A 17,209-nucleotide genomic window follows, 5' to 3' on the forward strand; every position below is an offset into this window, starting at 1 on the left:
TGCAAATACAAGAAGTCTACAAAGTCTGGACATTTTTGACATTATGTTTTCAAGGTTAAGAATATGCTTGAATTTGAATATATTCTTTATTTTCCGGGGTACTATTACGGGGTTCCATCATAGCCTGTAAGGTGTTTTCATGTGTTTGGTCTTCTGGTGTCGCACAAACCACATAAATCATCCAAAAATATTGCTTTGGGTGTAAGGAAATTCTGTGAGCTATATTTCTTTTACGATTGCATTCATAATCAAAATGTAACTGTCTAGCTGAAGTGATAATCTTCATGAGTCGAGATATCCCTGGTTGAGGTACCTTCAAATAGCTTGAGAAGTGCTTGAATTTAACCCTTAAAAAGCTGTAGGGGCGTGTGAGATACCGTGATGTAGGGTTGAGTCAGTCAGTGTAGACGTGCGTCTCAGGGAGGATGTTTAGTATCACATTGTTTTAAGAAGTCAGCTATGTGTTTGCTGCAGCCTGGTCTTAGCTGTATGTTCAAGGTACAAATATACCGCAGGTGTTTTTCTATTTAGATGAGAAGAAACACTGACTTCCTGATCATTTCCTTTCTCTCAGGGACTTGTTGGTATTCAGGTGTGTGTGTTTATGTGAGAGTTTGTGCAGATTATTTGAGTCCCCTCTCCCCACCACCGCTAACACCACAGTCCCGCTGCTCCAGTGATTGTCTGATTTCCTTTGAAAACACGCAGGCATGCTTCTAGCTAATACACATGTTTCTGCTGCAACAGGTATTTCCTGTTGAACGTTACAAAAATGACGTACAAAAGGCATTCAAAGCCTAAAATAGAGCCCTGTCAACTTCATCACTGGCATGAGGTTGCACGGACATGAGACAGGTGTTGGACAGGTTCAAATATTCTAGAAATTCAGTTATGTCTGACAGGCTTCCTTGAGTTGCCAGGTAAGATGCCAGTGGCGTAAAGAGCAGACTCATCTCCCTGTCCCGTCTTTAGTATGAGCTGCACAGAAAAACATGCATCAAAGTTTTATCACAAACTGTATTTCTGTTTTTCTCCGTTACAAACATGACAAAAACAACACGAGAACACGTATGCCTGTAACGGATACTGTTGTTGTTATGAACCCTGGATTTGGGTATCAGGCGGGACAACAGAACTGAATCCACTTGGCATAAACTGTGTGATATTATCTCGTACTGTAAATAGTCCGGGCCTTATTAACTCTCGCCTGTTTTGTCATGTTCTTCTGCGTGTAAGTCTCACTTGACCTGCACTATTAAGAGCGTGGGAGTGTTTTCTTCTTAAGAGGAATCCTGACAACATAAAACGCCTTCACAGACATGGATACTTCGCACTCAGAGTCAGCCTTGCTGTTGGGAATAAGGGCCAAATGACGCTGCCTGGGTCTGATAGGACTGACTGCATGGCTGCTGCAGGATGGAAGTTAAGTTGGACTTGCACGTAACAGCAGGTTTGTTTTGAGATGCTTTTTAGATCTGAACTGCTGAAATCTGATTTTGTTGGCTCTCATGGAAGTGTTTTTTTTAATACAAGATCTTAATTCTAGCAGCAAATGTTGGAGACCAAGCCTTAACATTATGTGGCAACTCTGGAAACACATCCTACTCCACTTATCTTTGTGATTATATCATTTTTGGCTTATCTGAGTAGTTGGTTTGATATTGTAATCTTCTATTTGTTAACAAATGAATAACTGTAATACAAGTATTTTTTTCTCAGATACTGCGATGAGAAAGTGACTGGTTTCATTGTTTCTCTGTAGCATTACTGTAAGTAAGCAGGGTGTGCCAGTAAAGTAGTGTCCAGTTACAGCTAATACTACTGTTGAGTAATATTTGGGGTTGTAGTCATTCAGGCGTACAGGCTTAGTACATTTCCATAGCCCCCCCCCCCACTGTCCCACAACCCCAGAGGGAGCTAGGTGTCTCCTTCTCAGCTTTTGTATTGGTACCATAACATTACTCATCATGTTTATTGGTTTCGGGTGTCAGCCGCAAGTTATCTGTGAGCTTGAATTTGCTTTAGTCTTGATGTTTTGGTGCATCATAAAATGTAAGGCTGGTGTTATTATGTAGGTCATACCACCCAGCCCATACCGTGCCATGCATGTGGGCTTTGGATTGCATAAATGGATCAAAACCTTTTTTGCACTCCCCTGCACCTATAAAAAGACATCTGTCTTTCGTTAGGGCACCGAAGCTCGGTTCAATTGTCTCACTCGGGCTAAACTTAGCTTTTTATTTCTTTAATTTTAGTGAAACATGGAAGGAGATGACAGATTTATATACCTGACCCAAATGCCTTGACCACACAATGTTCAGACCCAACTCCCCACCCTGTTTCCTTCATTCTTTCTTTCTTCTCTGTTTCTCTCTTTTGTGCCCCTCCAACCCCAACACACACAAACACCCTTCTCTTCGGCTTTTCTGAATGCAGCGCTGGACAATGGCCAGTTCACTTGAGGCAGGAAGACTTGAATGAAATGAAATATGACTGGTGAATGTGCAGAGTTCAAGTACACATCTGGGCATACACTTATGCCAAATAAACCGAGTGCACTCTTGATGGTGTTTATGTAGAGAACAAACTGTGAATGGCACTCACATTGTTCTTGTATTTATTTGTGTGAATATCTGTTAAAAACATGCTTCCCCTTGTGTTATCACATCCAAGATATTTATACTTTTCCTACTCTATAATGATGATATATCTTTTAACCAGCATGAAGGGCATTGAAAAAAGGGTACCACTTTACAATACGGCTACCCTTATAAGGGTTTACGAATAGTTTGTCATTAATTTATTAATTAGGTTGTGAACACTTTATAAATCATGAATAAGCTTTTATAAGACATGAGATAAACAGGGAAACTGTGACCGGTTGCTTGCCAAATAGTGAGCCCACATTTATCTGTACTGCTAAGCCTTATATTGGCTACCTAGCTTACTTCGTCTTCCTCATCAGCCAGCATCCTTGGTATCTGTTGCTCACTGAGTTGATTCTCGCTAAGTAGCCAATATAAGGCTTAGTCATCTTGCCAAATAGTGAGCCCACATGTATCTGTACTGCTAAGCCTTATATTGGCTACTTAGCTTACTTCGTCTTCCTCATCAGCCAGCATCCTTGGTATCTGTTGCTCACTGAGTTGATTCTCGCTAAGTAGCCAATATAAGGCTTAGTCATCTTGCCAAATAGTGAGCCCACATTTATCTGTAGGCCTACTGCTAAGCCTTATATTGGCTACTTAGCTTACTTCGTCTTCCTCATCAGCCAGCATCCTTGGTATCTGTTGCTCACTGAGTTGATTCTCGCTAAGTAGCCAATATAAGGCTTAGTCATCTTGCCAAATAGTGAGCCCACATTTATCTGTACTGCTAAGCCTTATATTGGCTACCTAGCTTACTTCGTCTTCCTCATCAGCCAGCATCCTTGGTATCTGTTGCTCACTGAGTTGATTCTCGCTAAGTAGCCAATATAAGGCTTAGTCGTCTTGCCAAATAGTGAGCCTGTGTTGATGTATGTTAGAACTGGTTTATAAATGGTTCTTAATGATTAATAAAGTGTTTACAACCTAATTATAAACCCGTTATCAATCCTTTATAAGGGTAGTCTTATTGTAAAGTGGTACCGAAAAAAGTCACATATAAGGAAAGTAACAGATGCTCCAGAGACAGATCATCCTAACCCCACATTGGCATCCATAAGCATAGAAAGTATTGCCCTTCAGTAAAATGAATATCTAATTGTTCGTTCTTTCTCTCCTTCTGTAGTGGATGTGATCATCAGCAACCAGGTTTCATTTCCCCTACATGGGGAGCAGCCCATGGACCTCAGTGTGACCCAGAGGCTGTTACATCCAGTCTTAGATTCGGCCATGCTGGCCCCCCACCCTCCCTTTTTTCTGGGACCCCTCACCTCTCAGCACTGCTCCCAGTTTTCCCAGCAGCACTTGCAGGTAAGTCCTGAGCCAGTGTCGTTGGACGGTTACAGCGGAAAGCTTTAGCTGCGCAAACCATTCCCAGTAGCAGTGTGAATACATCGGCTAAACCTACAAACTAGGGTTATTTTCTTTCACCTTTCTTTAAACTTAATTTTCCAGTCTTTACACAGACTAATGATTTCTCAGCAGAAATTATTAAGAAGCAGGCCAGGTTACTGTAAACAGCCCATCTTCTCAGCATTAGATTCTGAGTGATGAGGATTTTCACATGTCGTGCTACATTTCTATATTTTAACATGAATTTATATCCAAATCTCAGGCACAGTGTGTTTGTGGCTGTAGCAATGTTTGTCTCTTTTTGTGCATATCTCACATGCCGAGTCGAAAATGACTGTATTGGTCAGGGTTCACATCTCTTCATTTGTTCTTCTCAGTATAACATGGAGTTGGAGAAAAGAGAAGAGCTACAACAGCTGATACAAAAGAGTAAAAATGAACACAGTGAGTATGACATGTATTTTTTACAACTGTAATGGGCTTTCACCGGTTCTCTGTAAGACCAGTTGGCTGTTGGGGTGCTCGTCATCTGAGTCATAGCACACACTGTATGTTTCAGTGAAAAAGAAGGGGATTTCCAACAGCGCTGTGATGTATTCTCAGATTCCAAGGAAATGTGTACTCATATCAAACCAAAAGTCAAACAAACACATCTCTTTCAGGAAACACTTTGTGCTGTTTTTAGTTTCAACCATGTCGAGGAAATGAAGCGAGCTTGAAGGAAAGGGACAAATATCCTGGATCCTGCTTTAGAAGTCTACTGACTTGGTTTTGATACAAGATAATGTTTATAGTGCCTTTTCTCCATGAAAAAACATTGTTCTACATTATCGGCTGCATTGTCTTTTTCCTGAGGAAGTGACTTTGTTGTGAATAGGTGCTGTGGCCAGTCCTCTGGTCAAACAGAAACTTCGGGAACACATCATTATGAAGAACCATCCCACCCATGACAGGCTCACCCCCACCCGCAGCAGTCCTTCCCCAGGATACAGGTGAGAGAGACAAACGGACAAACATATCAATGATGCTTAACTTTCAACTTAGACTGTGCAACTGCAAACACATTACACATTTAGCAAACACTAAGGCATATTGTAACAGGGTGTCCGCGGGGTCTTAAAAAGTATTAAAAGTTGATAAATCAATTTAGCGAAAATTAAGGCTATTAAAAAGTATGAAACGGCATTTTCCAAGGTATTACATTTTGTAGCTTGTTTTCAATAAGTATATAAATTGTCCAAAGAGGTTGTGTTCTACAGTCTGCCTGAATGTAATCATGGCGTAGGTGTGTAGTGTGATTCTGTGTAGTTTATTTATGGCATCCCGTTGGATTTGACATCATCTGAACAGGACATCGCACACTCACTGCTTGATAGCGCGCGGCGGTCCCTTTGCGCCGGTTGTTAAACAACGTCGTTATGGGGAAATGCAAGTTTGTGTCCAAATGGTTGGAAGATAAGGAAGAAGGACAATCAATACTGTATATAGTCAATGTGAGGTAAAGTGTGTCGCCAATGTAACCGGTTAAAACTCGAAGTGGCGATGAGGTCTTAAAATGTATGGAAAGGGTTTTAAAAAAGGTCTTAAAAGGTCTTAAACTTGACTTCAGGTTACCTGCATATACCCTGTGTAAGAACGGCCTATTCTCTTGATGAAAGTAATACAATAACAATAAAACAGAAAAAAGATTTATTAAACCACACTGATGAAATACTCCACCACAATAAAAGTCTGCATTAAAACCTTAGTTAGGTAAAATAGTGGTTATAAAAATGTAAAGTTATAATGCTCAGTTGTGCAGTAAAATGTTCCCTGTTAGTGTTTTACTAAAGTATATGATGTTTTTGGATTTATATTACTGCTTTATATTACGTATGTTTTAGGTTGTGCTCATTTCAACTCCCTAATAAACTGCCGAGTAGTATAATATACAACAATGCATCAAATTCTATAAGTTCATCACATGCTTGATGCTTTGTCGCTGTCCTGTGAGAACCTTTCATCTCTCAGAAACGTTACATGAACTTCTCAAAAACAGCCCTTGGTTACGCTTTGTAACGATGCATCTTCAGGTGTTCATGAGTGAAGTTGTTTTTGCAATATCGTTTTGGTTACCTAGGCTCCCGGTTCCTGACATGTCCCCAAAGTCTCAGCCTACAGTGTGTGACCAGCGCAAAGACCTCGCCCTGCGCAGGACAGGTGAGACACCTCTGCCTATTTGTGTCTGTGATGAGGGTTCACGCCCTTAAAGCCCTGAAGGTCACTGGTGATTTTCCATTTCAAGTCTGAACTGTGTCTTTTGAGTAAGATTCAAAGTCATCTGACTGCATAGCTCTGTGGGGAAACATTGCTCAGCGCGATGCTTCTCAGTGTTGTCAGCAAACTTGCATTATGTTACATATTCTGCACGTAAGAAAAAGAAAGTGCCCTTTCCAGTGAGACGCAGGAAACTCGTTACGCCCCAGGCCTGCAGGGCTGGAGAGAGAACGAACAGTCATCAAAATGACAACGAGACAAAAAGACCAACGCAGTTACATACCTCGAAAGAAGGTATTTGTAAAATGAACCGTGTGAGAGTCCAGAACCGGTCTCACCCTGTGAATGAGAGGGGGAGTGGTTTCGTCTTACTGTACTTCGCTGCGAGTACACACACATGTGTTGTTTGCGTTGGCCTTAGAACTCTTAGGTGCCCTGAGGGGCCTGCTCTAAACGCAGATAATTCAAAGAAGAAGAAGAGTGTCAGCTAATGCTGGATAGGGCCCGGAGTTTTGTGCTACGCCCCTGTCCACACACACACACACACACACACACACACACACACACACACACACACACACACACACACACACACACACACACACACCCTCCAGTACTTTTTTTGGCAGGGTGACAACACAAAGCTGCCTTTTATCTGCTCTGAGATGGCCACTGATTGATTGTCTTGTTTGAGCTTACTGGAACCTGACCAATGTAAACATGAGACTTTTTTTTTACTATTGACCAGGGCTGAGGTATTTGCTTGGTTCAGCTGTGCTACAGATTCCTTTGACTTAGTTTTGTTATGGATATTGAGTGGGTCCTTATAGTATAAGGTCCGTCAGAGATAATAATATCCGTCAGTGTGTGCTTCCTCACATATTGATTTGTGTATGTGTGTGTGTGTGTGCAGTCTCTGAGCCCAGTTTGAAATGGAAGTTGAAGAAGCTCCTCAGTTCAAGGCCAAACCCGCTGCAGCGCAAGATCAGTGCCCCCCCCGCCGTCAAGCACAGGACGGAAAATCTGGGTACAGTACCTTCATCTTTATCTGGGACACTCATGATTCAAGTGTATGCTGATTTGATATGCCATTTCTACTTCTGTTATTTTGTCACATGTGATTTCAATACGAACTGTTTCTGACGCAGTTTGATTCAACTCTATGTATGAACCCATCTGTTCTCACTATTAGCTATCATGAGTTGATGGGCGTGTTTGATTTCTGTCACGCAGACTCCTCCACCAGCAGCAGCAGCAACCCAGCATCAGGGTGCAGCTCACCCAACGACAGCCTCCATTCAGATAACGGGCACCTCCCGCTGGCTCATGAGGTGAGCCTTGTTTAATATTTATTAATAGCAGACTTTCTTAACCGCATTTACATATAAGGAGTGATTAAGGATCAGCGTTCTGCTCAAGAATACTTTAACACAATTAGCGAAGGTAATTGAGAACCGATCCGGGTGAGGAGAGGCTCCAAATTGTTTAATCGGTTTCCTTTCTCAAAGAAAGACGACAACAGAATGAAAGGAAATTAAAGATGACAGACCTATGCGTAGCCCACTTTTTTCGAAAGAGAAAATTGGTAATGAATAAATAGTGGGATAACTACAAAATGCAAAAGCAGGATCGATGGGCGTCAAATTAGTATTATTTAAAACAAAATCAAATTCCACTGTATTATACAAGAGACATGTAGATCTCAACCAGATCAATTCAGTAACTCTAAAAAACAATGGGATTTCATCCCCGCTCTTTAAAGGACAACGACCTGCAGTTGAATATGAATTGGGGGGTTTAATGCAGGGCAGTAATGGTGTCCAATGCTTCAAACAGGGAGATATGAGAAGGCCAGATGGCCTACAGTAACGTGGGTGTTATCAGTTTTAAACACACAAGTCTTGTTTGGATTTTTTTTTTTAATACAGTCAGAATTGTGGAAGTTAATATATGACATCAAAAAGAGAGGACAAATTAAACGTTGTTATGCAAATATGTGTTTTGATGTTTTTTGATCCTGTATAATGAATATGTTTCTCATGCAGGCGCAGAGGTTGCTGGCCCATTTCAGTTTGCCCTCCAACTCCACTGTCATGCCCAACATCACTGCTGGACTTCCTGCGCAGGTGAGCAGTGATACCTTCAAGAATCAAGATATATACTGCTTCCATTTCACAACAACAAATATGTACATATCACAGCAACACACATTCATGCCATATGTGTAAGACTGAATGTCTAAAAAAGTGCCTGCTCACTAGAACACTTATAGAAACATGTGGTGTATTCAGGCTTTCACTTCCCTCTCTATCTCTGTGGTGCTTTCATATCTAGTGAATCAGTCATGTGGTACTTTACTCACTTGATGAAAATGTTAACGTGACCATTAAGACTTATGCACATTTTCCAAGCTGCAACCAGGAAAAGAGCTTTCCTTTTTCCTTGTGATCTGTCCTGCGTTTCTTACCATCATGTCTCCTCTCCTCCCCTCTCTTCAAGGCTGATAAGCGAGTCAACCGGCCGTATGCACTATCGGCTCTGCATCAGGTCTACCTGCCTCTGGAAGGAAGCAATCCAGGCCTGGGTCAGCACCTGCAGCCTGTGCTCATACTGGAACCACACACGGGCCTGGTGCACACACAACTTGTCTCGTGTGAGTTGTGAAGCTGTAAATGTGATGCAAAGCAAAAAGGGTTCAAGTAAAATAGCAAAAGGTCCTACGACGGAATATCAGACATTTCTGCAGTAAAAAAACAACATCAATTTCAAAACTTGTAAACACGATGTATTCCTGATTTAGCTATCATTTCCCTGCGCTTGTAAACAGAGCAAAATGTAAATGCTTTATCAGGAGTGTCAAACTCAAGGCTCGTGGGCCAAATCCGGCCCGCAACCTCATTTTATGTGGCCCGCAAGAGCTTACAAAGAATATAATCCGTTTATTATACGGTTAGATGCCGCTTTACAGAAGCACGTTGGCCATAAACTACATGTCCCACAATGCATCTCATTTTGTGACATGCGCACTGTCTTGCAATTATTTGCCCTGGACTTCTGCTTTCAGACGTAGTTAATTATAAAGTTATTACCCTATCCGATTGTAATCCAATTCAGAGGCAATAATGTAATATAATACATTTTATTATATATATTTATATATGTAGATTTTTTCATAGTCTTAAAGTTACAACCGGCCCTTTGAGTACAACCATAATGCTAATGTGGCCTGCGATGAAATTGAGTTGACACCCTTGCTTTACATAGTCTTAATTATTCTACAAATCCTCAAGCATACATACAGTACCTTATTAATGCAAGCACGATCATCCAGTACAGCTACAAAAAGGTTCATGCAAAGCATCTTGATAGCTGTGATATTTGGCAAATGTTGTTGCTTTGTTCGTGAAGAACACTGGCATGCGCTGAATTCCGAGAGGTATAGAGAATTAAGCAGATTTACTATTTATTTATTATTTATTCACTTGGTAGACACTTTAGTCCAAAGCGATATACAAATAAGTTCAAACCAAGCCACAGTAGATCAAAGAGATCTATATCGAATCCCTGGACCTTGCTGTTGATGGTTTACATGTCCAGTGCATCCTTTGGGTGACATTATACACAATGCTTTACATGCAAGTATTTTACGGATGAACACAGAATTCTGGCCAGAGTAGCACAGATATTATTGAAGCACCCTTCAAAGAAGACAGAGGGGGCTTTCAAAGCGGGGTGAATTGTTAATAATTGATTACAAAAGAACCATAAGGAATATTTGATCAATGTAAAGGATATACAAGGCATTTCAAAGAAAGGATGGTTTACTAAGACATTAACCAACTTCCAATACTCAACTCAGATCTGTTTCCTGCCGTCAAACGTAGTACAGGTACACAGGAACTGGTGTGGTACAACTTCACCATAAAAGATCAAGGGACTCTGTTAGGACGTGTACGTTTTTCTATACTGTCTGTAGTCAGGAAGTAATGTTATTCATGCCGGAAGGTTTTCACCTTGTTTGTTCATTTTGGTATTGGGCACTATTTAGCCCTCCTTCTTCAGATTTAATCTTGTGCTAACGGCTGTAGGTAATAACCATAAAAAAATACTAATAATTTAACTTTTTGACAGCAAACATTTTAACTTGTCTTTAGCAGGAAACACACATGTGTAACTTATACAGTCATGAGCTCCTTTAAGGTCTGCATGTGCAGGGTCGTGGTGTTACCCCTGAGCCCCGCCTGCTGAATAAGTCAAATGATGTGCTGTGGAAAATGTGGATGCACATTAAATTACAAAGTTTAGCAATATTGATCTGAAGGGTCTAGATTTATTTTGCCATAATACTTTTAAAATAAACAGAACAAGGGCGCCCTCTACTTGGCGCTTGACCCAAATGCAGTTTCACAAAGAAACTGAAAAAAGATATTCAAACCTCCAACCCTCCTCCTGTTCCATCAGCCAGCCTCTTTGTTTTCCATCTGATAACCTGCTGCTCTCTCTTCTCCTCCCTGCAGTTCATGGTCTGAGCTCCATTGCTCTGCAGCTGCAGCAGCAGCCTCACCTGTCCTCCCCCACCAGGAGGGAGGGTGCAGTTCCCTTCCACAAACCCCTGAAGCGAACACACTCAGAGCCCTCGCCCTACAGCCACTCACCCCTCACGCTGCATGCCAGCCGTCACACACACATCCAGCAGTCGCTGACTCAGCAGTACCACAAGAGCGGGCTGGAGAGGTTCAAACAGAACGCACACCTGAGCAAGGTGAGGGGAGGCAGGCATGTTGCATACAAATAAACAATGCCTTTTTTTAATTTGACTAAACACAGAAATCATTTGTTATTATCAGTTGTTGATACAAATGCATGTTAAAGAGAACAATGGACACATTAATACTTGTTAACACTATAAAACCTTTACGCTACATCAGCTGACGACCATTGAGAAGCCTCGCCTAACACAGATCTTATCAGAGGACATGGACCTGGAGGAGATCGGATCAGGATCTGGTTCGGGGCCCGGGTCCGTCTGTGATTCAGAACCTGGCTCCATGTGTGAGGACAGCTTCCGCAGGAGACAGAGCACTGCCAGCCCAGACTCAGTTTACGACACTGAGTCCACCACCTCCTCACGGGACAGCTTGATCGAGCCCTCACACTCTCTCAGCCAAGTATGGATATAAACTCACTTAATTCCAGGGGGGTTGGGAAGGGGGTTACTTTAATTTTAAAGTAAAAGATAAGCACGCTTTATATATTGCTTTGACTTATTTTCTAGAAGCAAGTTTAAAATCTGCATCCGAAGTGCTTATATACAATCATTCACACATGTTTTGAACAACAGAGGGCGCTGTAGCTTTATTTATCCAATGTGAAAAAAAGGAGAGTTACAGTATTGTGTAAGAAAACTTGCTTACGCTGTGTTTTCTTTAACAGATGCTTGTTCTAGAGAGGAAGTATTAGATTGACCAAATAATCAGTACTTGCGAGAGAGGCATTCAATTTTAAAGATTTCTCCAGTTACTTCAGAGTCTGAAGTAACTGGAGAAATCTTTAAAATTTGAATTAGAGTTGAACAGCAGTAGCGCATGGTCTGATGTTCAGACCATGCGCTACTGCTGTTCAACTCTCCTTTATTCCCTTCACCCACAGAGGCAGGTGATCCTTAGATCAGGTCTCCAGCAGGACTCCCAGAGTGGGCCTGCATTCATTTGGCCTCACCAGCCGCTGGGTCGGACCCAGTCCTCCCCGGCCTACACCTCTCTGCCTCCACACCCACACACAGCCATACCTTCCCTGTCCCTGTCCAGCCCTGCAGCAGAAGCCCAGCTCCGCTTCACCACAGGTGAGGAGCGCTTTCCTCATTTCTTCAAGACAAATGTTACGTTCAAATCATGTATGATGTAAAACATAAAATATTGAGGAAACTAATGTTTAAATGTTTATTTGTGTGTGTTTCCGTTGTGTCTGTGTGTGTCCAGGTCTGGTTTATGACTCTCAGATGCAGAAGCACCAGTGTACCTGCGGGGACAACAGCCGCCACCCTGAGCATGCTGGGAGGGTCCAGAGCATCTGGTCCAGACTAAATGAAACAGGTTTCAGGAGCCAGTGTGAGGTATGACACACATGAACACACACACACACACACACACACACACACACACACACACACACACACACACACACACACACACACACACACACACACACACACACACACACACACACACACACACACACACACACACACACACACACACACTACACACTACTGGCAGATCCATACCCCAAGAGTCAGTATTATAAGCAGTTTGTATTTGTTTCTGTGTGTATGTAGCGCATCCCCAGTAGGAAGGCCACTCTAGAGGAGCTGCAGTCAGTCCATTCAGAGAAACATGTTCTTCTGTTCGGCACCAACCCACTCAACCGCCTCAAGCTGGACAACCGTAAACTGGCTGGTAAAATCAATATTAAAAAAAATAAAATAATGATGCTCTTATAATAGTAATATAAACATCCATGACAGTTGAATGACACACATATTCTTCTGCAGGAATCTTATCTGAACGGATTTTTGTGATGCTACCATGTGGAGGAGTCGGGGTGAGTGCCACGCACACACCATACAAACACACACACACACACACACACACACACACACACACACACACACACACACACACACACACACACACACACACACACACACACACACACACACACACACACACACACACACACACACACACACACACACACACACACACACACACACACTCACACACTCACACACACACATTGTTACCCATTTTAAAAGTACAAGTCCTGTGGGAATCTTTCCACTTATCAAATTGCGTACAGCAAACATGACATGGCTGATTATGCCTCATTACACAATTAAACTAATAATAGTACAAATTGCTAATGCTATTGTTTTTGGCTAAGATAACTTTGAAACCAAATATGAAATCAAAGGCGGTACAAAGGTGAGATAGGAAAAGGGAAGAAAAGAGGGTATACATAGAGACTGTAGCTTGGAGGGGTGCGTGACAGTGAAGCTAGACTTTATTTAGAGGGAATGGGTGGGGGCAAACAGGGGAGGAGAATACAGAAGAAGGAGATCAATTGTTTAAAGTTGGAGAATAGAATGTATTAAATGTAAACAACCATGAAAGAAGGTATAATGAAGGAGACATAAAAAGACCTAAAATGCCTGATGATCGGGTCACAGATAAAACTGCCCTGAAAAGTCTCTTGTGAAGCACAAGGAGAAAAGGCAGATAAGAGAGGAGGAGAGGAGAGTAAGGAGAAGAAGGAGGGGGCTGGGTGTTAGTTGATAAGACGACTGATCTGCCTGGATTTCCGGACCTTGGCTGCTCTGGTGAAGAGGGGTGATTGGAACAAGATGGCAAAGTCTGTGATAAAAGAAATTCCTCTGATTTCATTGTTCCACCACAGCACACCACCATAGTGAGTTTTGAAACATGGAGTAACACAACACGGGGTTTATAGAATAACAAAGAGAACGATGAAGTGGGAAAAAATAAGACTCACACAACAATTGTTAGCATCCACAGAAGGACTAGAAGAAGGTCTGCTCCCATATATTTACATTGTTTCAAATAAAATACAAGAATAGACTGCACTAAAATAATGATTATTTATTATTTCAAAAATAAAGAAAGTGTGTTTAAACATACATTTCATTTTATGTATGTTTCAATTTGATGGATCATCATAAACAAAACTATGAGCTGACTCATTGACCGACAACAGCTGGAATTAATGAAATGTGGTTAAACCTGCTGAATGGCATGTCTAAGTGTCACTGTGATGTACACATCTGCTAACTGGTCTGACTGCATCTCAGGAATTCTTTATGGATCAGTCAAGACAGTGCATAAAATATAAAAATATCGTCATCTGACTTTGGACTGACTCTGCGTATCTCATCCCTTTTCTTCTCACAGGTTGACATCGATACAGTCTGGAACGAGCTTCACACGTGGGTAGCTTCCCGTGTCGCTGCAGGATGTGTCACCGACCTGGCACTGAAGGTGGCACAAGGAGAGCTGAAGGTGTGTCTCTTATCACTAAATGCCATGTGTATCTTATTATCAGGTTGCAACAGGTTGTGCGGTAAACTACCATTAAGTAAAGACTACATTGCCTAAGCAACCCTCCTTCTGTAGCAAGATGGTGGACATGAACATACTGTAGTACAGCATCTATTTGGCCAGGTGCCTGAAGATGTGAACTGTGCGACCCCTGAAAGCAGAAAGGTGTTACAGTTTTGGCTTTTTCCTCCCACAGAATGGTTTTGCAGTTGTGAGGCCTCCTGGACACCATGCAAACCACTCCTCCCCTCTGTAAGTACAGCAACACACACTCTCACACACACACACACACACACACACACACACACACACACACACACACACACACACACACACACACACACACACACACACACACACAGACACACACACACACACACACACACACACACACACACACACACACACACACACACACACACACACACACACACACACACACACACACACACACACACACACACCAACGCATACATACCAGGAGCCAGGAGGTCTCTACAAAGTGTTTCAAAGGATTTATTAGAGATCAGATACACGTCTGAGCGAGCGAGAGAGTCTAGGTCTCTCTGTCTTAATGTGTGTGTGTGTGTGTGTGTGTGTGTGTGTGTGTGTGTGTGCACGCGTGCGTGCGTGCGTGCGTGCGTGTGTTACCTGACTGATGCCCAAGGCGATCCACCTCCTCCACTCCGGTTCTTTTAAGCTTTCAAGAGACAGAGCAAAGCGGCCGTGCATGTGTGTGCGCGTGTGTTTTTGTGTGAGATTTGTGTCAGTCTTTGATAAGAGGCATTGGCCAAGTAACCACAGCTGGGACCGTGTGTGTGCTCAGCAGTGCTTGTCACTGGTTATTTATGGGATGATAATGACTTTTCTTGATGAGCAGATTTGGAGAGCATAATAATATACCGTCCACGCACACACACACACACACACACACACACACACACACACACACACACACACACACACACACACACACACACACACACACACACACACACACACACACACAAACAAAGGCAAAGTTTACGACCCATGCTGACACTGCCACTTCCAACATTCCTCCATTGTTTTTCATACATCAACACTTTTTTTTGCATACCTATACTGTAGACAGCGAGTGTTGAGGGAACTGCTGCGCCAAGTTGTGAGTGCATTTCTCTGAAACGTCCTGCCAGCAATAGCACACTATGCTATCATCTGGAATAAGAAGGGAATTTTATGATAAGCTCAGTTTTCTATCTGTCACAAAATATGTGAATTCTGCATTTCTCGGAGGTACAATTATAGACTCGGCATAATGTTATTCACATGAGAAATACAGTTTGTTTGTCAGCAGTGGGAAATAAATTAGAAATCACCTTGAAATGAAACATCCATTTCACCCATATTTGCAGCAACTGTCAGTCAGAAGTGGAAATAGTACCTAGGTCCTTTACATATGTAAAAGTAGAGTTAAAATCCTCCCTTACAGGTAAAAGTTTTAAACAAATTAAACAAGTACAGAACTATTATCAGCTATATTTACTCTTATTATATTATACTATCCTGATTTTATCTCAAATAAATACATATTTGATATTAATGTAATGTAAGGTATTAACGGGTAGTATTGTTGATGTAAAACCAATTTTGGTTCAAAGAAGCATAACATTGACATACTCATGTAAAGTACAGGTATGTCAAAACAGTACTTAAGTATGGTACTTGATTACATATATTTTCTATTCACTGCTGGACTGAATAGCCACCATGTGACACCACGTGACTGTAGACTTAGAGGTTCCGAAGGTCCATGTGGTGTTTGTATGATATTAATTTGCTGAAGATGTCCTGATAAAAACATGTGGCCTCCTGTCCACAGGGGCTTTTGTTTCTTCAACTCCGTGGCCATTGCTGCCAAGCAGCTTCAACACAAACTCCACGTCAGCAAGATCCTCATCGTGGACTGGGTAAGGACTCACCGCATGAACGGCATCACTGGTCCCCACATGGATAGGAATAAACAGACGAAGAACACACATGCACACAAATGTATCACGGCAAACACACACGGTCCCAGAAGCAGAGCAGCCCCCTACAGTAGCATTTCTATTAAACATTTATTTTAATAAGTGTTCTCTGCTCTCCATGTCAGATCTGAACTGTCACTTAGAGTAGACACACACACACACACACATATGAACACACACAGTCATATAAAAACACACACATGCAGATATTGATCCGCAGCCAGGTGGTCCTCTCTGCTCGCCATGTGTGTGTATATGAGTCTGTCCCATGTCATTACACACACTGTGCTCTGTGACAGATTAATGCATTAACATGAATTACTACCTGCTTCATCAAAAAGGCTTCTAAGAATTAAACACATTTCCCTTTGACAAGATAAAGCTTTCCAGGTCTTTACAGACGCTGCCCTGGATTATGGGTCATGTGTTTTGATGTATACTTCATTATTAGAGAGTGGACTATCCTCTTCTCCCCTTTGTGAGTTGTGGTCATTTAGCTGTTTTGAACAAATATGTGAATCCATAATGGCTTTCCCAGATAGGTCCAAGCTTTGAAACTTCATCCATAACCTTGAAACTGAAATTCTAACTCCAGAGCTTTGTAAAGTCAATATATGTAATCATGTGTGGTTATTTCCAAGATTCACAAAATGTTCTTCCCTATAATGTTCGGCTCCATATTTGATGACATTACGCCTTTCGAAAAAATAACATTTTCAATGTTTACACATCCTACAATATGAAGACAGACGCTCAAATCTTCATTAAAAAAATATCAATTGAAGTTTTAAATGTCCACCGCAACTTCCTAACCTGTCATCCAATCATTGTC

General features: G+C 41.8%; 1 protein-coding gene across 4 annotated transcripts in view; it reads left to right on the forward strand.

Annotated features, from left to right (window-relative positions):
- The window catches only part of LOC117446538 (histone deacetylase 7-like), a 42,655-nt gene that overhangs the window by 13,156 nt on the left and 12,290 nt on the right, over positions 1-17,209 (forward strand). For 2 of the 4 annotated variants that reach the window (XM_034082782.1, XM_034082781.1), the window contains 17 exons: positions 3,772-3,956; positions 4,376-4,442; positions 4,876-4,990; positions 6,118-6,197; positions 7,168-7,281; positions 7,488-7,585; positions 8,300-8,380; positions 8,754-8,907; positions 10,772-11,016; positions 11,183-11,422; positions 11,904-12,096; positions 12,233-12,366; positions 12,589-12,709; positions 12,805-12,854; positions 14,222-14,329; positions 14,565-14,620; positions 16,230-16,317. In XM_034082782.1, coding sequence (XP_033938673.1) covers positions 3,825-3,956; positions 4,376-4,442; positions 4,876-4,990; positions 6,118-6,197; positions 7,168-7,281; positions 7,488-7,585; positions 8,300-8,380; positions 8,754-8,907; positions 10,772-11,016; positions 11,183-11,422; positions 11,904-12,096; positions 12,233-12,366; positions 12,589-12,709; positions 12,805-12,854; positions 14,222-14,329; positions 14,565-14,620; positions 16,230-16,317 — 2,076 coding nt within the window. In that variant the 5' untranslated portion in view covers positions 3,772-3,824. Of the gene's footprint in view, positions 1-1,347; positions 1,451-3,771; positions 3,957-4,375; positions 4,443-4,875; positions 4,991-6,117; positions 6,198-7,167; positions 7,282-7,487; positions 7,586-8,299; positions 8,381-8,753; positions 8,908-10,771; positions 11,017-11,182; positions 11,423-11,903; positions 12,097-12,232; positions 12,367-12,588; positions 12,710-12,804; positions 12,855-14,221; positions 14,330-14,564; positions 14,621-16,229; positions 16,318-17,209 lie in introns of those variants that run through there. The other 2 variants (XM_034082780.1, XM_034082783.1) reach the window with 2 other exon arrangements.

This window comes from Pseudochaenichthys georgianus, chromosome 5, assembly GCF_902827115.2.
Source record: "Pseudochaenichthys georgianus chromosome 5, fPseGeo1.2, whole genome shotgun sequence".
Taxonomy (NCBI): Eukaryota; Metazoa; Chordata; class Actinopteri; order Perciformes; family Channichthyidae; genus Pseudochaenichthys; species Pseudochaenichthys georgianus.